The 23,489-nt window shown below is 40.2% G+C and overlaps 1 protein-coding gene, 1 long non-coding RNA gene and 1 other non-coding gene across 5 annotated transcripts; 1 reads left to right on the top strand and 2 right to left on the bottom strand.

The window, feature by feature from the left end:
- Positions 1-1,194: 1,194 nt before the first annotated feature.
- LOC130351438 (U2 spliceosomal RNA) lies at positions 1,195-1,382 on the bottom strand. The gene has a single exon (XR_008888143.1). It is a non-coding gene; the product is annotated as a U2 spliceosomal RNA (small nuclear RNA).
- A 9,464-nt stretch (positions 1,383-10,846) lies between these two features.
- Positions 10,847-15,762, top strand: LOC130351435 (uncharacterized). 3 transcript variants are annotated; one of them, XM_056554924.1, is made up of 3 exons: positions 10,847-11,063; positions 11,864-11,927; positions 12,710-15,762. In XM_056554924.1, exon 3 carries the CDS (start codon positions 13,781-13,783, stop codon positions 14,855-14,857), a length of 1,077 nt encoding a protein of 358 aa, XP_056410899.1. In that variant the 5' UTR covers positions 10,847-11,063; positions 11,864-11,927; positions 12,710-13,780; the 3' UTR covers positions 14,858-15,762. The 3 variants fall into 3 exon arrangements, with proteins under 3 accessions (XP_056410899.1, XP_056410897.1, XP_056410898.1); XM_056554922.1 differs by having other exon boundaries at positions 11,864-15,762; XM_056554923.1 differs by lacking the exon at positions 10,847-11,063 and having other exon boundaries at positions 11,288-11,927.
- A 165-nt stretch (positions 15,763-15,927) lies between these two features.
- LOC130351436 (uncharacterized) lies at positions 15,928-23,489 on the bottom strand. Its single transcript, XR_008888142.1, has 4 exons — positions 22,801-23,489; positions 22,605-22,682; positions 18,639-18,750; positions 15,928-16,795 (listed from the first exon to the last, which is right to left on the bottom strand). It is a non-coding gene; the product is annotated as an uncharacterized LOC130351436 (long non-coding RNA).

The raw sequence follows: 23,489 nt of genomic DNA, 5'->3' as shown, positions 1-23,489 counted from the left end.
AAGGTGAGATGTTGTTTACACCTAGTGATGTCAGTGGTATTGAGTGACATCACAGCACAGTGCTAAGGCTCCTGGGCCTGGACACAGCAGCGGCTGCAATATCTCAACGGAGAATACGTTTATATATATATATGTGTGTGTGTGCGTATATATATATATATATATATATATATATATATATATATATATATATATATATTTCTCCGCCGAAATGACTTTTAAACCCAATTCCACCTTTTTTTCCCTTTTCTTACTTTTTTTTCAAGTTTTTTCACGTTTTTCTCCTTTTCGCCTCTTTTCTCAGCGTATTATTCTTCTTTTTCTTCTTTTTTTTCGTCTAATGCATACCCTATCAGTGCAGCAATGCTTATTCAATACCGCCAGCAGATGGAGACACTGGGGGATAATTTTCTAAGGATTTATACTGATTTTTCCTGTCTGAATTTGTCGCACAGAAAGTTGCAGGCCAAATATGTGTGACATTTCTGCGACTTTAGCTTCTAGAGCATTTTTACAACATTATACATAGGTGCTGAATACATAAAAAGCGACTGTTCAGCGACAGACAAGTCGCATCGGCTGAAAGTAGGTCAGAATGTCAGTCCATGTTGGAGCAGGTTTAGATACAGTCTAAAGCATAGATCTCAAAGTCTGTGCACAGAATTTAGCAAGGGCCTCGCACCTTCTGATGCATTAGGTAGGTGCACAATAGCATAGCCTAACCCTCTGTACTTTGGTCTATATTGATGCGGGACATAGACAGCCAGCTGATGACCAATCCATTAGTGCAATGGATGGCTGGAAGCATTTGTCTTTGCCTTTGCAATACCACAGAAGCAATGCATGGTCAATGTACAGCAATGACACACCTGTGTGAACAGCCAGGAGACCCCCCATGTTATGTCAATTAGGAACATTCAGCACCCACCTGCTATAAGGCAGCTACCTATCATGTCATGCCCTACCTGCACAGGTGTGCTGGCTGCTCAGATGATCCAATTAAGGAGGCCATTTAGTCAGCAGCAGCAGAAGTCCTGTGCCTGGACGCTCCAACAGCGGCCAGACACAAGCAGCAGCAGCACCACCTTTTGTTTTTTGGCTGCAGCAGCAGCAAGACCCACAGGGCTGGCTAGCTGGCTAGCCAGCAAGCAGGTAGCAATGAAAGTAGGAATCTCTCTTTTTAACCCTGTAAGGGGGTGGTGCACTGTACCCGAAGATACTGCCATATTGGGTCAATGCATAGGGCGACGGAAGCAAGCTTCGAAATCGTCCCCCATTCTCAAAAATCCATTTAATATATGGTCCCCAGATAGGGGACGTATCAGATATTAAACTGATAAGAACAGATTTTTTTTTTTAACTTGGCTACCCCTGAGGGGTATCTTTTTATTTAGAATTCATAAAATTTTACAAAGTGCATTACGATTTTTAAATATAATTTTTTCAATAAAAACAAATTTTGATAATAAAATCACATATAACAATAAAAGTTCACATAAATACAATCATAATACACTTAAAATGGGCACTTGGTGGCTTTACAAAAGGGCGTTCCATTCATTAAAATACCATTTTCTAGCTAATAAAGGATAATAATTCTTGTCTAATAAAAAGTACTGGTACATATCACTACTACAAAGAGCTAAAACATCATTCACAGATAAAATCTCATGTTTAAAAAGTAAAATGTTTCTGGCATTCCATAGAGCTGCTTTAACATAGTTTATGATCTTCCATGCCATTATCTCTTGAGTCCGTATTGGGCATTCCAGACATCCATAAAAAACAGCTGCAGAGTTTAAGTCCTTTATTTCTGTTATCTTCTTCACCAGAGGGAGTATTTTAGTCCATATCCTTTTTGCATAAAAACAAGTCCAGAAAAGGTGGTACACGGTCTCGGGTTCCTGGCAGCCCTCCCTCGAGCATACTGCAGTGTTGGCCATCCTTCTTCGGTGCTGGAATGCCCGGCATGGAAGACACTCGTGTATGCAGCTTCAGGCCAGATCTTTCTGTGAATTAAAAAGATAAATCATATTTGCCATCTTCCATATTTTCCTGCATTTCTCTCCATTAAAATTATTCACAGGGGCAATAAAACCACTTTCTTTAATATATTTTGTGATCGGGGCTCCATACGTGTACTAGTGACAGGAAAGATTGCCTACATACCTATACAAGATCTTACCCTAGCATAGCGGTCTGAGTTGTGCCATAACCGCGCAATGAGGGCACGCCTATAGAGGGCATGCACTATAGTGAAGGAATAAGATAAGGGAGGGTTGGGAGGGTTCCACAAACGACACGTGCTCCGCCCCTGTAGGAGAGGGGGAAGTTATATACACACGCCCCCACCTGTTCCCAATGAGCCCCACCTGGAAGTGCAGGGAGCGATAATTACTTCCGCCCCTCGCACAAACACAGCCCATCAGGCTTTATACTTGTGATCGGGGCTCCATACGTGTACTAGTGACAGGAAAGATTGCCTACATACCTATACAAGATCTTACCCTAGCATAGCGGTCTGAGTTGTGCCATAACCGCGCAATGAGGGCACGCCTATAGAGGGCAAAAAGCAACCATGCTAGGATGAATACAATTCCTGAAATAAAACATCCTACATCCAGCATCAATCTTCACATACCCGAAGTAGACTATACCTAATGTGCTGAAAGAGTAGCCCTGACCAACTAGTGACTACTAGAGGTGGTAACCATACCTTTGAAACCGTGGTAGTAACGTCCATCTGTAAAGAATCAACCTGAGAATAACCTTCCCTGCCAAATACTAACTGAACTATACCTATCACCATCCCTACTTGTGACATTACTTCAAATGGACACGGAAAGGCTAACTTCATGGCAGGTCTGACAAGCACCAATCCCCTGCTATTTAAGAGGCAAAAACTAAACTGACAGGTAAATGACAAGAAATACCTATCTACCTGATAGATCGTGTGGGTCATGTCGCATGACAAGGTTCACGAAGGCACCTTACCTGATTGAGACTGTAACAGACATACCTAACTAGCCACTGTACTGACCCAACTGGACTTGGAAGTGATGACCCATTGCAGATGACAGCTCCCTGCGAGAGCAACGTATCTGTAGACGTGACCAGTGTTTAGATGAACCATCATGTCTGTAGACCTGACAGGTCTTTGTGACACCGTCGTGCCTGAACCCGTCACAGGTCCCCGCGGAACCATCGAGCCTGTAAACGTCACAGGTCTTTGTAAACCACTTTTTTTTTTCTCAAATACGTAAGTGTGAAATGCCATATTGAAATTGTATACTATCTGAAACGTGTCAGATTACCTACATAACCATGTCAAATCAATTGCTCTGAAATGAGACAGCAGCAACCATGATTCAATCCCCGATCCTAAAGAAATGAGTCATGAAACTGTGTATTAAATGCAGAATATATCTGCAACTAAATGCTGGCCCTCCTTAAAAGAGAACGTGCAATTATGCCAGATAGTTGAATCTGTGTACTATAACAAAATTATAACGTCATCGAGAAATACAACAGACGAGGTTGTATCTGACCTGAAAACGTGTCAGGTCATAACAAATATAACACGACAAAATTGCTCTGAAAACGAGTCAGTAGCAACTGGCATTACCCCTTTTAACCTGAAGAGGAGTCAGGCAACAGGGTAACATCATGAGTATTCATGACAAGATACCTGTATGAAGCTGGCGTGTTGTTCTGAAGGCGTGTCAGTAACAAAAATGACCAATTGTGTCCAATACCCTAAGCAAAGGATCTACCTCCCCTGTGTGCACCACATGAAACATGTTAACCGTATGTGCGGCATAACCTGCTAACAGTATACCCAACTACAAGTCGCTACTTAATATGTTATTGCTCTGAGACATGTCTAACAATAACCTATGTGGTGCATCCCCCCCTGCAGACGTAGGAGGTTTAAGAATATGTGCTCGATATATCTGCAATGAATGTAAGCACCATATGAATACTGTAATCGTGTCTTGTAAATATATGTACAGCCAGAGGTGCAACTGCTATTCAACACTAGGAACGAATGCACATAACCTACCCGCATACAACTATGGTAGTATGCAACAAATGCTGTGTACTGGTGCATGTATCATACACAAGCTGGGAGCGTAAGTACCGTGAAAACGTAAGGAACGTTATGAATTTATGCTCTAACATCATTATGAGTACCTCATACATGCCTAGAAAATAAAGTGTAAACATATATCTAAAAAGATAGACAACGTGCAACTATGCCGGATAGTTGAATATGTCTACTATAAGTAACTGATAACGTGGTCATGAAATACCACGGAGGAGGCTGTATCTGTCCTGAGAACGTCTCAGGTCGTGACAATGAACCACAATGTAATTGCTCTGAAAATTTGTCGGTAGCAACCGACATTAACTCCTTAAGCTGAAGGAGTCAGGCAAATAGGGCAACATCCTAACAAAGCTGTATAACCTTTCCGTATAAACATTATGCACGAATATGCAGTATGAAAGCTATGAGCATGAGTACAGTAAAGCTACGGGAGCATATGTGTAGTGTAGACTCTAAGGATGGAAATGCAGAAAAACTATTACCCATGTGCAGTACAACAAAATAAAGCTATGAACGTAACCAGACTATGAGCGTAACGTGCAACTATGCCAGAGAGTTGAATCTGTGTACTATAACGAAATAACATAATCGAGAAATACAACAGACGAGGTTGTATCTGACCTGAAAACGTGTCAGGTCATAACAAATACACCAACGACAAAATTGCTCTGAATACGAGTCAGTAGCAACCGACATTACCCCTTAACCTGAAGAGGAGTCAGGCAACAGGTTAACATTGTGACTATTCCTGAAATTGGTTGCTCTGAATGTGAGTCAGTAACAACCGCGATTCAACCCCTGAAGGAACGAGTCAGGTGACCGGGTATTGAACAGCCGATTAGTGCCACTAAAATGATGACCACCCTTGAACGAGTACCTGTGCCGGATAGTTGAATATGTGTTCTATAACTGACTGATAACTTAGTCGTGAAATACAACAGAGGAGGTTGTATCTGACCTGAGAACATGACAATAAACAACAATGCGATTGCTCTGAACAAGTCAGTAGCAACCGACATTGACCCCTTAACCTGAAGAGGATTCAGGCAATAGGGCTACATCCTGACAAACCTGAGTGAACTTTCCGTATAAAAGACTATGCACGAATACACAGAATGAATGCTATAAACATACGTACAGTAAAAGCTACAGGAGCATGTGTGTAGTGTAGACGCTATGGATGAACATGCAGAATAAATACCATTACCCATGTACAGTAAACGCTATGGATGTTAGTGCAGATAACATAACAGAATGAATGCTACATGTACGCAGAATAAGTACTACAACGTGTCAGCATAATAATTACTACCATCGTATGTACAGAATGAATGCTACGAATGTCCGTGTAGTGTATTGCTACAATTCTATGTGCAATATACATGACGTGAACATGTCTGTGGTATGAATACAACGAGCGTGTATGTGGTATAAATGCTATGAGCGTATAGTGATATGATACTATGAGCAGTATAATGCTATGAGTATACTTGCGATATCAATGCTAAGAGCGTATGTGCCTGATGTAGGCCATGTGTATGTGCAGTATAAACGCTACAAGTACATGTGCAGTATAAGCGTCGAGCATATGTGCTACGAATTAATATGTGGTATGACGCTATGAGGTATGAGTACTATGAGCAGTATAATGCTGTGAACATGCTATGAGCGCGTGGCCACAACTGCACGAAACAGCATGTCACTATGTGTGAGAACCATAGGAAACCTGCGTGTATGAATGCGGTGAACATGTGAACAACAAAACCATGACCGTGTAACCAATATAACTGCCATGAGTGTATGAACCCTGCATGTATGAATGCGGTGAACGTGTGAACAACAAAACAATGACCGTGTAACCAATATAACTGCCATGAGCGTATGAACTAGGCATGTATGAATGCGATGAACGTGTGAACAACAAAACAATGACCGTGTAACCAATATAACTGCCATGAGCATATGAACCCTGCGTGTATGAATGCGATGAACGTGTGAACAACTAAACCATAACCGTGTGACCGATGTAACTGCCATGAGCGTATGAAACCTGCGTGTATGAATGCGGTGAACGCGTGAACAACAAAACCATGACCGTGTAACCCATATAACTGCCATGAGGGTATGAACCCTGCGTGTATGAATGCGATGAACGTGTGAACAACAAAACCATAACCGTGTGACCAATGTAACTGCCATGAGCGTATAAAACCTGCGTGTATGAATGCGGTGAACGCGTGAACAAAACCATGACCGTGCAACCAATACAACCGCCATGAGCGTATGAACTGTATGAACCCTGCGGTGAACATGTGAACAACTTAAGAACCGTGAGAGTGTGACCACTATAACTGCCATGAGTGTATGAACCGTATAATTGCTATAGGCAGTATACTGCCGTAACCAGTATGAAATACCATTAACATATGAACCGAATGATACTTTGAGCGTATGAACCAGTGATAATTACGAGGTGTTTGATTGCCATGAACGTAACATGGTAGAAAGAACGTAAGACCGTGAACATGCCAAGAATATGTGAACAGCATTAATGCCAAGTTTGTGGACCGTGTAAAACACCAGTGAGTGAGAGAATAACCATGAGGTGAACAGCATAAACGAGTTTGCCCAGTATAAATGCTGTGAATGTATCGTCAGTGAGTATATGTACCGTATATAATGATATTAGCACATGAAACTGTATACATACTAAGCGCCTACGAGCAGTGTGCCATAAGCGTATGAATTAACCATGAGAGTACGGACAATAAGAAACTCATGGAGTTATCAAACCGTGAAGATGCTCTACTCGTGTGCACCTTGTACCAGTAATGCGTGTATGCCCATAATAAACCAAGCGTATGAATCGTATGGATACCATGATCGTGCAAATAACACTGTGTATACTATGATTTATTTGGATGTAGCCTATGTTATATCTCTACAGAGCATTGCACCCTACTATATACTATATTGAAACAAGACAGTCTACAGAGCACTTTATCACCACACACAGCATATGCTACTCTGCAACGTGATCCTCTGCAGAGTATTGCACCACACCAAACAGTAAATGCCACCCTGTGTTGCAACGAGACCCTTCGCAGAGCACTGCACCACACTGGACATGCTAACTGTAACGACCCTCTGCAGAGCATTGCACTATGCCCTATATAATATGTGGTATTGAAACCATCCCATCTGCAGAGCATTGCACTAACTGTATAAAGTTTGTTTATAATGAGACCATCTGCAGAGTATAGCACTATACTGTATATAGTATATATTATATTGTAACAAGACCATCTGCAGAGCATAGCACCATAGCTGTATATCATGAATACTATATTGTAATGAGACCATCTGCAGAGCATTGCACCTTAACTATATATCATGTATACTATATTGTAATGAGACCATCTGCAGAGCATTGCACCTTAACTGTATATCATGTATACTATATTGTAACGAGACCATCTGCAGATTATTGCACCATAACTGTATATCATGTATACTATATTGTAACGAGACCATCTGCAGAGCACTGCACTATACCGTTATACAGTACATGTTATATTGGAACGAGACCCTTTGCAGAGCATTACACTGTACCGTATACTGCAAGGGCACCGTATACCCCGCAGAGCACCGCACCAAACAGCAAAAGTTATATTGAAACGACTCTTTGCAGAGCATTGCACCACACTGTATACAGCAAACTTTATATTGAAACAACCCTCCGCAGAGCATTACACTATACTTTAGATTAACGATAGCAGACAAGCTGACAGGACCGCCTAACGAGGACTGGGCAGCTGCCGCAACCTGTCCCAAGGGCATAGACAATTGTAGTTGTGTGGGTGGCGGGCGGTCCACATGTCGCCATGAGGCAGCTAGCGGGCTGCGCGAAATGCTGAGGCCGCACCACCCCCAGCACCGATTTAACTCACCTGCTTGCCGCTCCTGGCCCCCACTACCGCTGCGGGCAGAGCCAGCCAGAACCATACCTGCCCAATATTACCTTATAATCAGAGTGAGACAGCATCCCCAGATAAGACAGCCAGCGGAGCTGCCAGGATGCCGCACCAGCACCACCCCAGACCCATGATCAGCGAGGCCTCCGCACCGTGAGCAGCAGCTCTGAAGATTTTTGTGGGAGATTCAAACACCAGCCTGCCACAGGAAGCAGAGATTCCACAAACGACACGTGCTCCGCCCCTGTAGGAGAGGGGGAAGTTATATACACACGCCCCCACCTGTTCCCAATGAGCCCCACCTGGAAGTGCACGGAGAGATAATTACTTCCGCCCCTCGCACAAACACAGCCCATCAGGCTTTATACTTAACAGTTTTTTGCTATTAGTTATTTCATTCATACTTTTTCCGTTAAAGTTGTACAGGTTGAAAATTTTCTCTAAAATCTTGTATTGTTGGGGAAGATTAAAAGCATAAGGACAGCTTAAAACAGTTTTAAACCACCCATTCCTCCTCATAAAAAAAACCTGTATTAAAACGGATAAAATATGACCAGTAACTATCCTTAAAAAGTGTGCTAACACATACACACCCATATATATATACCCATATATATATATATATATATATCCATAGAGATATATATATGTGTGTGTGTATGTATTGCTTACTGACATGATAAAAACATTCTTGAGACCAATAAACATATACTTCATTATATTCATCATCAGTAATTTTAGTAGACACATGAATAACTGTTTCTAAACAACAACTCCCATGATAAGGGTTGCCTTCTGCTGTTGCAAATCTTTAGGCTCAACATGTTTTTTAATTTACAACTCCCATCATTCCCACACAGGAAATGGGGGTTGTTTTTTTATCAAAAGTTGGAGCATCCACATTAAAAAAACGTTCTCCACAGGGGTGAGTGCCATGCATGTAGTAACTTTTTTTTTAGTTTTTATTTCAGATACGTGTGAAGGGCTACAACTCTGTCTGATGGACTACGTTTATTTTGTTGTAAATTCAAAAAAATATTTTGACAGCTTGTGTGGTAGTGCTTCTTTCAATAAAATTTTTATAAAACGTGTTGTAATTTTTTATTTTTGTGTAATAAATTTACATTATAAGGCTTAGTAGTGGAAACTGTCTTGTAAACAGAATCCATTACTAAGTCAGGGCTTAGCTTTAGCGCCAAAACCAGCTAGCGCTATCCCCCCCATTATTACCCTGGTACCCACCGCCACAGGGGTGCTAGGAAGAGCCGGTACCAACAGGGCTGGAGATTCAAAAATGGCGCTACTGGGCCTAGGTGGTAACAGGCTGGCATTATTTAGGCTGGGGAGGGCCAGTAACAATGGTCCTCACCCACCCTGGTAACGTCAGGCTGTTGCTGTTTGGTTGGTATCTGGCTGAGAATGAAAATATGGTGAACTGCACACGTTTTTTTTTTTCCCCATCTTGGTAATTATTTTTGACAAACAACGTGTGTGTCACCATTTTTTCAGTCTCTGCCAGATAGCAAACAAACAGCAAGAGCCTGACATTACCAGAGTGGACGAGGACCATTGTTACTGGCCCTCCCCAGACTAAAAAACACCAGCCTGTTAACAACTAGGCCCAGGATCACCATTTTGGACGCTCTGGGCCTGTTGGTACCGGCTCTTCCCGGTACCTCGTTTTAGGTTGTGAACTTGGTAATAATTGGAGGTTACCGCTTCCTGGTTATTTATTTTTTGGCACAAACGCTAATCCCTGCGTTTGTAATGGACTACATCTATACGATTGGTTCCACTACTAAACCGTATAATATAAATTAATTAAAAAAAAATTATAAAATTTTAGAGAAATAAGCACTCCCCTCCATTTTATTGTTTTTATACCAAAATAAAGGAGAGCCAGCTACATAGGCAACAGAATGCAAAATTGTATTCCTCACAATTAATGAACTTGAAAATAAAACATAATAATTTAATTGTGTAACATGGTATTCAAAATACATATTAACAGGGTAGAGGTGGCGCTATATGGTGTGGTTCACATATATCAGGTATCCTGCATAGGTGGTCTCACCCTAAATATTGACACAACTGATTGAATAACTTATGAAAACTTGGCATAAATTGTATTGACTCATGCGTCCATTGTTTCTTGCCAACGGACAGGTGAAAGCAGAAAGTTGTGTTACCCTGTCATAAGCCCTCCATCATGTCCACCCATCTGGCATTAAATTTAGATTCTTGATGAATGTGAACTGTCAAAAAGAAAAGATTGGTATCAGTTCTTGCATGATTTTACCCGCAAATCACGCCAGAGGGAAACTTTGCAGGACATCAATTTTGAGGCAGGATGGTTGGACATCTGAGAGGGCACCTGACAGGGTAACACATCTTTATGCGTTGCCCTGTCCACTGTCTTGAAAAAATGGACACCAGATGCTATACTACTTATGATAAGTGGTCATCTGTTGTGGCGTCAATTGTGTCAATATTTATGCTTTAACCTATGTTCACTAGAGATGAGCGAACTTACAGTAAATTCGATTCGTCACGAACTTCTCGGCTCGGCAGTTGATGACTTTTCCTCAATAAATTAGTTCAGCTTTCAGGTGCTCCAGTGGGCTGGAAAAGGTGGATACAGTCCTAGAAGACTCTTTCCTAGGACTGTATCCACCTTTTCCAGCCCACCGGAGCACCTGAAGGCTGAACTAATTTACGCAGGAAAAGTCATCAACTGCCGAGCCGAGAAGTTTGTGACGAATCGAATTTACTGTAAGTTTGCTCATCTCTAATGTTCACCATAAGGTGTCTATGCATTCAATTTGGAACAAGTTGTGATACATAGATCAAAACCATAATTAGGAAAATGATGTATTGGTCTGTATGTCAATGTGACATTTTCCTTTTCATTTTTCAGAAGACTCATCTACAGCTATCTTATTTGTGTTTATTGTTGACTACTCTACAGAACAGCTATACAGGTTGGCATTTAATAATACATACATAATTGTATTATGTAATATAAACTAAATGTACATAAAAAATTTTTTTTGTTATAATCAATGTCTTAGCATTACATGTAGCTGGCACGGACATCACTGTGCCAATGTAGTCGAAATAAAACGTAAAAATGAGTTTAGTAGCTGTGCTGGAGTCCCTCTATTTTCTGCCCAATATACCCTGTCTTCACAGCCCTGCTGTATGAGTGATATTTAGTGGGGTGGGGGTGAGTACTGAGTTATTCAGGGGCGCACTGCTTTACTTGAGTCCTCCGCTGTGGAACTCTTTTACCCTTGCAGTGCTGTTACAATATTAACCAAGTTTCAAGCGGAATGAAGGTTTGCCAGTATGTGCCTCTTGCTGGAAAATGCAGATGGTGGTGTTATTGGACTAGGTTCAGGGACCAATGCCACGATTTGGCTGGACAGCGGTGATGTTGTGATCAGTGGAGCGTGCTCTCAGTTCTCAAGTGAGACGGTAATGGCTTCGTAATTGCGTGTACTACTATGTGTATAATATTTTGGTATTGGTGTGTGCAGTCCTAGGCTACACACATTTATGGAAGCCACATCCCCATTTTCAAAAGCGATTAGTAGGGTTAACTTGTGATAAGTTGTCATTTGTTGTGTTATAAATTTTGTCTATTTAGGCTTAGTTCACCTATGGTGTCTATGTGTTAAATTTTTTAAAAGCTGGGCAACATAGATCAAAAATCTAAGTAATAAAATGATGTTTAGTTCTGTGTGTCAATGTGACATTATCCTTTTTTGATTTTTTTCAGAAGACTCATCAACAGCTCTTTTCTTTTGCTTTATTGTCTACTACTTATCAGAGCCGCTTTTCAGGTTTGCATAAAAATTTTACATAAAGTTATGTAATACATAAATATAGTGTGGGTGATTTTAGAACAACTTGTCCTGATGTGAAGCTGAAGAGTGTCCCATGGCAACCGTTCAGATCGCTTCTTTCATCAAAAAAGCTATATGATTGTTTGCTTTGGGCAACCCAACAACCTTTAGATACATAAATGTATTTCCTCTTCATGCCACACAGAGGTAATAAAGGGGCAATGAAATAGTAGGGTGAAAATTAGTAGTAGACATAGTGGCGGATCAAGGTGAAATAATATGGCACAGTGGTTAAAATCATATGGGGGGTGGTTTTAGTAGATTACTAAAAGGCTCTCAGATATTCTACTGTATTTAAGGGTTTTATAGTTAATTACAATCTTCATTTAGTACATGACACTACTCTATAATTTATAAAGATTTTTTTAGCCTCTATTCACAATAGGGAACATCTTCCACTAATGGACACTATTTTATTCCACGTGATTCTGCACCATTCTTAGATTATAGTGGATACTATCTTATGCCTCAGTTCAATAATGTAATGCTCCCGCACTAAAATTATTTAGAAAGCTTTGTAAAATTTTGGAAGGAGTTACATTACTGTACTAGTGAACTAACATATTAATCTTGTATTTATTATTTGAATGGTGCTTTTTCAATAAATATTATTTTTCAAATGTTCTCCTAGAAAATAGAAACATAATGTAATTTTAATATTTTTATATAGACATATTTAGTATTTATTTTAAAATCCATTATTCCATTTTCTTCTTTAGAAAATGCCGGGCTGCATTGTCAACGGTTGCAAGTCAAGGAGCGTAAAAGGCGACCATAATATCATCATGCATTCCTTCCCAAGAGAGAGGGATCGTATCATGGCATGGCTATTGGCTACAGATCAAGAGTTTCCCAAAATTGATGAACTGGTTGACCACATTCATCTCTCTAAAACGAACAATTATCGGCTCTGCTCAGCCCATTTTAAAACTACTGACTATACCTTTAATCCAAATACAGGAAAACAGAGGCTCACCCCCTTTGCCGTTCCTAGTATTTTCCCTACACGGGATATACAAGTTCAAGCTGCCGAGGCAGTTGAGGCTGAAATCCTGAATCCTCAAAAGAGGAAAAGATTGGATGAAGACGTAGCTTCAATGGTTTAAAGCCAGGGGAAATGTGCCCAACCTGCCGAAATATTGTACCTCATGTTAACCCAACTGAAACGGAGCCACAAGCCTCAGAGATAACGAAAAAGGAAGCAGCAACTATATTTGACAGGAATTGGGGAACCGGAAATCAGTGTATACAAGTAAAACCTACAACTTTCTCTATAAAAATACAATGCAGAAGACTGGTTAAAAAAAAAATCTTGAGAAAAAAAAAATCAAGACAAAGCTTGGTATTTGGAAACCTGCCTTCGGAGCCATTGCAAGGTGCCAGTGTAATATTTTTGACTCCGAAAAAAAATATAGGACCAACTGGATCAGCAACTCTTAACAGTGTACCTGAGTTTCAAGAAAGTTGTAGAGCTAGACACGAACTACTACCTGCCACGCTTTTATCCGAATTGACAATTTCACCTATACAACCTATTGAAGACCCTGAAGTCACTGTTATTGTGGAGGAATCTACTCTGCATGCTCCTATATCTGTTTTAGAAGTAGATAAAAGTTTATCAACAATCACAACTCCAGTCTCAACAAATGAAAGTAGTTCAAGTGATGATGAGGGAGACTCAGTTCATTCAGATGATGAAGACTACGAAGAAGAGGACAGTCAGCATGTGCTGAGTGAAAAATTTGTAAATGTAAATGTACCACATCATGAAGAAAGAAAATTCATAGTTTATGAAAGCTGTTTGGACACATTACTATACAAGATGCCTTGTACCTCTAATCCACCCTGCAACAAAAAAAATACTAAGAGTGTATAAAAAAACAAAGGGATCATATATTTCAGTCTTTGCTGAATGCGAGGCCAAACATTTAAAACGCATATGGCAGAGCCAGCCCCGATTGGGAAAGAAACCATTTGGAAATTTACAGTTAGCTACTGCTATCATTACTAGTGGAAACACTTACATCAAAATCCAACAGTTCCTAAAAATATTTAATATTTTGGAAATTAGCCAGGCTACTTACTACCGTATCCAAAAAATATATATATTTCCTGCAATTGAAAATTCTTGGACAATTAATCAAAAATTAGAAATGGAAAAAATATCACAACATGCAGTATGTTTTGCTGGAGATGGACAATGTGATTCACCCGGGCACAGTGCAAAATATTGCATATACACATTGATGGATGTAGAAACTAACAAAATATTGAATTTCAACATTCAACAAATCGGTATTGGTTTATCCTCTGTTGCCCTTGAAAAAATAGCGTGCAAGAATGCCTTGGAATTTCTACTGCAAAATAAAGTGGACATAGACATCATTTGCACTGACCGGCACGTATCCATCAGAAAAATGCTGCGTGAGGAATATAAAACAATTGGTCACCAGTTTGATGTCTGGCACTTAGCTAAATCTATTGGAAAAAAGCTACTTGCCGTCAGCAAAAAAAAAACTAAAAACTGCCAAGATTTAGCAGAATGGATAGGACCAATTAAAAATCATTTATGGTGGAGTTCTAATACTTGTGAATGCAATCCAGATGAACTTGTAAACAGATGGAACTCTGTCTTGTACCATGTCACCAACGTTCATTTTTGGAAGGATCATAATGGTCAGGAATCATCTTGTCATCATGACCAACTCCCTGAGGACATTCAGTCCACCCGAAAATGGTTAAAAAACAAAGTGCCTGTTATGTTGAACTTGGAAAAATTGTCATGGATACAAGACTACAAAAAGACCTTAGACATCTTAGCAACTTTTGTCACACTGGAGATCTGGAAGTGTTTCATAGTTCACTAACAAAATATAGGCCTAAAAGACTTCATTTTAGTACAGATGGGGTGTATGCTCGAACACAGCTTGCTGCTCTTGACCATAATTATAATGTGAATAGAGTGCAAGCAGTTGTTACAAGAGAGACTGAAACTAGCGGACCTTTAGGCACACCGAGGTACAATCTTGCCTATTCAAAAGCCCGGAAAGAGTGGTTTGTACGATCAGTGTATGAGCCAACCACTCAGGAATTCGTCTCGAAAATCATGCAGGATGTAATGGGACTTGCCGATGGAAACATTTCCATAGACTGGACCTCTCGCCGGTCAACAATGCCTTCTAATATAGCACCAATTGAAAAACCAGACAAACAATCAATGGTTGAAAAACACCACTCAAGATTTTAATTTTTTACTTGTTTGTTATGTGCTATATACTTGTTTATGTGCTATATTGTTTAACATGCATATTCATGTATATTTTCATGAGTAAAAAATACTTTTTTTTATTAATGGTTTATTATTATAGTGTTGTTTATTTAAAAATATTATTACTACTTGTTTTTGTGAAATGTTTTCATTACAGAAAATAAATTTTAATCATCAATTGTTAAAAAAAAAAACGTAAATCAAAAATATTCAGTTTCTAAGGAATTAATATTTTTTTTATATGCCATATAAGACTACCTTTAAACAAGGTAAAATTTTATAGAAAACCGGGGGTTATCTCATACGCCAGGTGCTGCAGCTGGCCGAGATACAAGGAGTATGGATTATCTATTTTTCAGTTGGTATGTATTTAAAATTTCTGCTTTATATAGCAACTGACAAATAATATCTTCTCTACTTTGAATTGTTGCCATCTTGACTATTTATTCCACACACAATTCTTCACTGTTAAACATGCAAAACAAACACATTAGGATCCGCAATTATTTTACGTGGGCAACAGAGGGGTGTAGATGAGTGTACATGGGTAACAGAGGGGTGTACATGGGTGACAGAGGGGTGTAGAGGAGTGTATATGGTTTATAGAGGGGTGTAGAGGAGTGTACATGGTTTATAGAGGGGTGTAGAGGAGTGTACATGGTTTATAGAGGGGTGTAGAGGAGTGTACATGGTTTATAGAGGGGTGTAGAGGAGTGTACATGGGTAACAGAGGGGTGTAATTGGGTAACAGGGGTGTAGAGGAGTGTACATGGGTGACAGATGTGAATAGGGGGTAGACATGATTGACGGGGAGGGGGAACATGTGTGACAGTGAGGACAGGAGGATGAACATGGTGACACGGGTGTGGACGGGGGGGGAGGGTTGACAGTTGGGGTGGGTAGAGGGTGACCTGGGTGACACCGCAGTGACGGTGGCACCGTAGGTATTACAGCTTCTTCACCATGGCTCCATTTTTGCCTCACTGGGCCGCAAGGGGGAGTGGGACACTGTGCGCAGTTCGCACGCAGGCTTCCCTTCCACCCTGCGCCGTCAGTCATCAGCGAGCATGCCAGGGCTGGAAATAAAAAAATCAACGGAAAAATAAACTCCAACAATGGGAAGTGTCAAATGGAATAGCAGTGTGCCGAGGGACCACGTTTAGGAAATGACTGGTGTAGACAGATTAAAATAGACAAAATAAAATAACCACCATAAAAATGTAAATAACTAATTAATATAATATAAATAACAAGATAAATAAACATAAAAAAATTGTAAACAATAAAAGTGCAATGTAAAACTGTAGTAACATGAAAAGTGCAGAAAGTAAGTGTCATAGTGAATCAAACATCAGCAGCCATGTCACTTGCTGGGTATTCATCAGGCCAGTGGAATCCAATATATTGCCCATCAGGATCTGGAAATTCAGACCTAATAAAATTGACAACACATGATGGTATTGGCTTTCGTCGTTTAGGCCCAAGGATTCCATGCGCAAAACAAGAGTAGGATCTATAAGCGGACTTGCGAATAACCCTACAAATAAAATAAGATTAAAATAGTGTAAAAATTATGAATAATTTACAGATATGTGGATTTAGATTCAAATTTCACAATCGTGGGGGAAGACTTATAAAGACCTACATCATGTTGTTACACTTACACGAGTTCATAAGGCTGTGGTGGAGCTAAAACCATGTGCTACCGTATCCCTGCCGTATGGTAAATCATTTCAATGAGCCGACCGGAGTGATCCTCAGTGAGGTTGGCTCATTTTTGTCCCGTATGCACTTTCAACCGTACCTAAAAAGGTGAAGTAAAACCATGGTCGACTATGGCTTTAGGTCTGTGGAAAAAGCGCATACAGGGCAAAAATGAGCCAACCAGAATCGGCATTTCACTCCGGTCGGCTCATAGAAAGGAATTAACATATGGTAGCATATGGCAGGGATACGTGATCCCCCGGTTTTATCTCCCCCAGCCGTATACGCTAAAGTTTGTGTAAATGTACTTTGAGATTGGTAAATTATTTGCACACAAAAAATCTCCCCCAGCCGTATACGCTAAAGTTTGTGTAAATGTACTTTGAGATTGGTAAATTATTTGCACACAAAAAAATAAAAAAAAAATAAAATGAATTGTAATAGCAACTGCAATTATGTTCATGTAAACACAGAGAAATGCTGATATGCACATTTTTAATTTTTCAAGTTTTATGAAAAGGTCAAAAAAAGAGAGTAATATTTAAAAACATAAAAAAAATGTTTCTAAAAAAGATATAAAAATTAATATACAATACAATATTATTACCTATTGCGATTTTTTAACAATTCTTTGGCACTTAGTCAACTTGAGATTTAAAGAAAAAAGTTCAGTGGATGGATAACTCCTCGTGTTGTAGAATACAAGTAAGTCCTTTATCAAAGTGGGGATTAAGAATATCCTCCTCCTGGCAGCAGATGCTCTCATCTCTTGTTGGCATAATTTTGCAATTTTGGCACTTGCACCAATGTGTATTCCCAATTCTTGGATCATTATAGTTCAATGTGGTTCAATGTGGATAAATGTAAAGTTATGCATCTGGGTACTAATAACCTGCATGCGTCGTATGTTTTAGGGGGGATTAAACTGGCAGAGTCACTGGTAGAGAAGGATCTGGGTGTACTTGTAGATCACAGACTACAGAATAGCATGCAATGTCAGGCTGCTGCTTCCAGAGCCGGCAGGATATTGTCATGTATCAAAAGAGGCATGGACTCAAGGAACAGGGACATAATACTCCCCCTTTATAAAGCATTGGTACGGCCTCACCTGGAATATGCTGTTCAGTTTTGGGCACCTGTCCATAAAAGGGACACTGCGGAGTTGGAAAGGGTGCAGAGACGCGCGACTAAACTAATATGGGGCATGGATCATCTTAGCTATGAGGAGCGATTAAAGGAGTTACAATTGTTTAGTCTTGAGAAGAGACGTTTAAGGGGGGATATGATAAACGTATATAAGTATATTAATGGCCCATACAAAAAATATGGAGAAAAACTGTTCCAGGTTAAACCCCCCAAAGGACGAGGGGGCACTGGAGAAGAAAAAGTTTAGTCTCAAGGGGCGACACGCCTTCTTTACTGTGAGGACTGTGAATTTATGGAACGGTCTACCTCAGGAACTGGTCACAGCAGGAACAATTAACAGCTTTAAAACAGGATTAGATACATTCCTGGAACAAAATAACATTAATGCTTATGAAGAAATATAAAATCCCATCCCTTCCCCAATATCGCGCCACACCCCTACCCCTTAATTCCCTGGTTGAACTTGATGGACATATGTCTTTTTTCGACCGTACTAACTATGTAACTATGCAACTATGTAACTATGTCACCTGGGATGTCATTGATGCTTGGCCACTCTGGATCGTTTTGGAAAGAGTGCTCATGTAGCTCGCCATGTAGTTTTGCCTTTTTTCTTAGTCTTTCCAGAAGAGCTTTTCGTTTCTAAAAATGAATACAAAAAGATAAAAAATTGTATACAATAAAAAAATGTAATCCTCTTGAACAATATATTAAATGGACATAGGGGTGTCACAAAAAATTTTGGGGACCACTTACAGTAGCCCTATGGGGGACTGTTTTATCCAAACCCACCAGTTCCTGCTAAAATGTTTGTCCAATGCATCAAGCTACAGACAAAATAGGAAAGTACAGAAATTTAGGAATAAATTAACCCATTAAACATTATCATTTTGGTGAGTATGAAGTCAGCCTCCATGGTCTATTGTTGGTGTATAGGAATGAATGGGCTAGATCTATAACATTGAGATTTTTTGCCCATTGAATTCAATGGCCCATTGTGGTCTATGGAGATCCTGTGTCAAATGAAGTAGGAAACTAAACAGATGGGTACTGGTAGTAATATGTATGGGAGACCCTGGTGTGGGTTCAATTCCTGGGTTCAGCTCAAGTTGTGTGATTATTCTTTAATTAGGTTTGACAGATATAGGTCAATTGATACTTTGAACCGTGGAAACTAGGTTGATTGGATACCATAAATGGGCAACTAGGTTAATTGAAAAAGGAGGTAATGTGTTGTATTCAATTGACCTAGTTCACAAAAGTTCAAACTAATATGAGTATAATCACAGAACTCTATGGGGGAGATTCATCAAAACCAGTGTAGAGGAAGAGTTGTGCAGTTGCCCATAGCAACCAATTGGATTGCTTCTTTCATTTTTTAAAAGGCCTCTGAAAAATGAAAGAAGCAATCTGATTGGTTGCAATGGGCAACTCAGAAACTTTTCCTCTGGACAGGTTTTGATAAATCTCCCTCTATATCAACAGAGGAATTGAACCCACACCAGGGTCTCCCATACACATTACTAACAGGACACTGCTGTTCAGCTTTCTTACAAGTTTACCACAATATCGCCATAGACCACAATGGGCCCTTGGATTTAAATAGACAAAAAATCACTATGTTATAGATTTATTTATTTTATTTATTTATATAGCGCATACAGATTCCACAGCGCTTACAATTATGGGGTACAAACAAAGACAAGTATCAGACATAAAATTACACAATAACTATTCAAACAAGAGGTGTGGGGATATGTTGAGGATATGTTGGGGATATGTTGAGGATATGTTGAGGCCAATTAGAGACTACTTGTAGGCCTGTCTGAAGAGATGTGTTTTTAGGCCACGTTTGAAACTATGGATGTTGTTGTTGAGTCTGAGGGATTTGGGGATAGCATTCAAGAGAACCGGTGCAGCACGAGTGAAGTCTTGTAGACGGGAGTGAGAAGTTCGGATTATATAAGATGTTAGTGTGAGATCATTAGCAGATCGGAGAGAAAGTGTAGGATGGTAGACGGAGATGAGAGAGGAGATGTAGGGAGGTGCAGCATTGTGGAGAGCTTTGTGTGTGAGACTGAGGATTTTGTACTGTATTCTGGACTGAATTGTTAACCAGTGTAGTGACTGGCACAGGGAGGAGTCGTCGGTGTAGCGGCTGGAGAGGAGATGAGTCTGGCTGCGGCATTAAGGATGGACTGAAGAGGAGAGAGTTTGGAGAAAGGAAGGCCTATTAGTAAAGAGTTACAGTAGTCGAGACGGGAGTGAATCAAAGCAATAATGAGAGTTTTAGCAGTTTCAGTAATGAGAAACGGGCGGATTCTGGAAATGTTTTTTAGATGCAGGTGACAAGAACGTGAAAGAGACTGAATATGGGGAGTGAAAGACAGATCAGAGTCAAGTATAACTCCAAGACAGCGAGCCTGCTGCCCGGGAGTTATGGTAGTACCACATGCCGAGATGGAAATGTCAGGGTTAGGTACAGTATCAGTTGATGGAGAAAAGACAAGAAGTTCTGTTTTAGAAAGATTTAGTTTCAGATATAAAGAGGACATGATGTCTGAGACGGCAGAGAGACAGTCACTGGTATTCTGTAGGAGTGCAGGGGTGATGTTGGAGGAGGAGGTATAAAGTTGGGTGTCATCAGCGTAGAGGTGGTACTGGAAACCAAATCCACTGACTGTTTTTCCAATCGGGGATGTGTAGAGTGAAAAGAGTAGAGGACTTAGGACCGATCCCTGGGGAACCCCGACAGCAAGGGGAAGAGGAGAAGAAGTAGAGCCAGAAAACGAGACGCTAAAGAAGCGGCCAGAGAGATAGGAAGAAAACCAGGCGAGAGCAGAGTCCTTGAGACCGATGGAGCGGAGACTACTGAGGAGGAGTTGATGATTCACAGTGTCAAAAGCCGCAGACAGGTCCAAGAGAATCAGTAAAGAGAAATTGCCATTTGATTTGGCCATCAGAAGATCGTCAGTGACTTTGGTTAGGGCCGTTTCTGTGAATGGAGTGAATGGAGCGGAAACCAGACTGTAAGGGGTCAAGGAGAGAGTTCTCGGAGAGATAGCGGATAAGGCGGGAGTAGACCAAGCATTCCAGGAGTTTGGAGATAAAGGGGAGATTTGAGACGGGTCGATAGTTGGCTGCACAGGAAGGGTCCAGAGATGGTTTTTTCAATAGTGGGGTTATGATAGAGTGTTTGAAGGAGGAGGGAAAGACCCCAGAAGAGAGGGAGAGGTTAAAGATTTTAGTTAGGTGACAGCTGATAGCAGGAGAGAGAGACTGGATGAGGTGTAAAGGCATGGGGTCACTAGAGCAGGTAGTGGGGCGGGCGGAGGAGAGGAGCTTGGAAACCTCATCCTCCATCACTCTCAGTTTTTGAGCCTGTATTGAAGAGGAGACGTGGCTGGGAATTGGATCAGAACTTTTAGGGGACTGAGAGAGGATTTCATCACGAATTTCATCGATTTTAGTTTTGAAGTATTTGGCCAGGTCTTCAGCACAGAGATCAGTGATTGGGGTCTGTACTTTAGGCCGAAGGAGAGAGTTGAACGTGTCAAAAAGGTGTTTTGGGTTGTTAGACAGAGAGGAGATGAGGGAGGTAAAATATGTTTGTTTGGCGAGGTGAAGAGCGGAGTAATAGGATTTAAGCATGAATTTATAGTGCAGATAGTCTGAAGAAGTCTTAGTTTTCCTCCAGAGACGTTCAGCACACCTAGAGCATCGCCTGAGAAAGCAGGTTGTTAGCGTGTGCCAGGGTTGCTGCCGTCTGTGTTGGGAGATTCGTGTTTTAGAGGGTGCCATTTGATCCAGGGTAGACTTTAGGGTGTCATGGTAATGTTTGGCTGCTAGATTAGGGCAGGAGAAAGAAGAGATTGGTGATAGTGAAGATTGTAGAAGATAGATGTAGCCAAGTGGTCTTCAAACTGTGGCCCTCCAGATGTTGCAAAACTAAAACCCCCAGCATGCCTGGACTGTGAGTGAGTTGTAGTTTTGCGACATCTGGAGGGCCACTGTTTGAACAACACTGATCTAGCCCATTCATTCCTATACACCAACAAATTAACCCATTAAACATTTGAGGTTTGTTTAGTCAAAATACCATTGGAGGCTGAGTATGAAGTCAGCCTCCAGGGTTTATTGTTGGTGTATAGGAATGAATGGGCTAGATCTATAATATTGAGATTTTTTGCCCATTGAATTCAATTTCCCATTGTGGTCTATGGAGATCCTGTGTCAAATGAAGTAGGAAGCTAAACAGCAGGGTACTGGAAGTCAGCCTCCAGGGTCTATTTTTGGTGGATAGGAATGAATGGGCTAGATCTAAAACATTATTATTATTTTTTATTTTTGCCCATTGTGGTCTATGGAGATCTTTTGTCAAACGGGGTAGAAAGCTAAACATCAGGGCGCTGTTAGTAATGTGTAGGTTAGACCCTGGTGTGGGTTCAATTACAGTGTTCAAATGATCTTCAAGTGTAGCTTGTTGATATGCTTACCGGCGTTATTTCATGTATTGTTGCAGCTGTTTCCTCCTCACTGTCACTTTACGTCTCCTGTTGAATACTATAATCTTCCTATTTAAAAAAAAAAAAAAAAAAAGTGAATTAATATAATAATAAGTATTAAAAAAATTATATATATATATATATATATATATATATATATATATAAATAATAAAGAATATTAATTACCTCATCAGAAGATTCTTCAGGATTATATTCTTCATTCCTTTCCTCCTCTGCAGCATATGAATATCCAGTTGCCTTTAGTAAATAGATTAATAGAGTATGTAATAGCCTAAAGCAAAATTCTCCATTACTTGGTTTTGGTCTTGTTGAGATAACATGTTAGTGGCTATCATCCTTTTTCAGTACAATAATCAATTATACAAGGTTTAATAATACTCTGCACATTGTATTTATAGCGACAGCAAGCTAGGGCTGCTCAATATCATATTTTGAGCCTGCATGCTATGCACGCTCAGCTAAGCAAACTCATTATCATGTATTGAGTGTGCATGTTATGCACACTCAGCTATGCAGGCTCATTATCATGTACTGACTGTGCAGGCTATGCACGCTCAACATCAGGTATTGATCAGATAAGCACGCTAATTATTATGTATTGAGTGTGCATGCTATGCACTCTCATTATGATGTATTGAGCCTGCATGCTATGCACGCTCATTATAATGTATTGAGTGTGTAGGATATACATGTTCAATATCATGTATTGAGCATGCATGCTATGCACACTCATATATTAACGTTCATTATTATGTATTGAGTATGCATCCTATGGATGCTCAATGTAATATATTGAACATGCATGCTACACACTTTCATTATGATGTATTGAGCCTGCATGCTATGCATGCTCA

This window comes from Hyla sarda, unplaced genomic scaffold, assembly GCF_029499605.1.
Source record: "Hyla sarda isolate aHylSar1 unplaced genomic scaffold, aHylSar1.hap1 scaffold_976, whole genome shotgun sequence".
NCBI classification, from domain to species: Eukaryota; Metazoa; Chordata; class Amphibia; order Anura; family Hylidae; genus Hyla; species Hyla sarda.
Note: the sequence above shows the minus strand (reverse complement) of the source record. Positions and strands in the feature narration are given on the sequence as shown.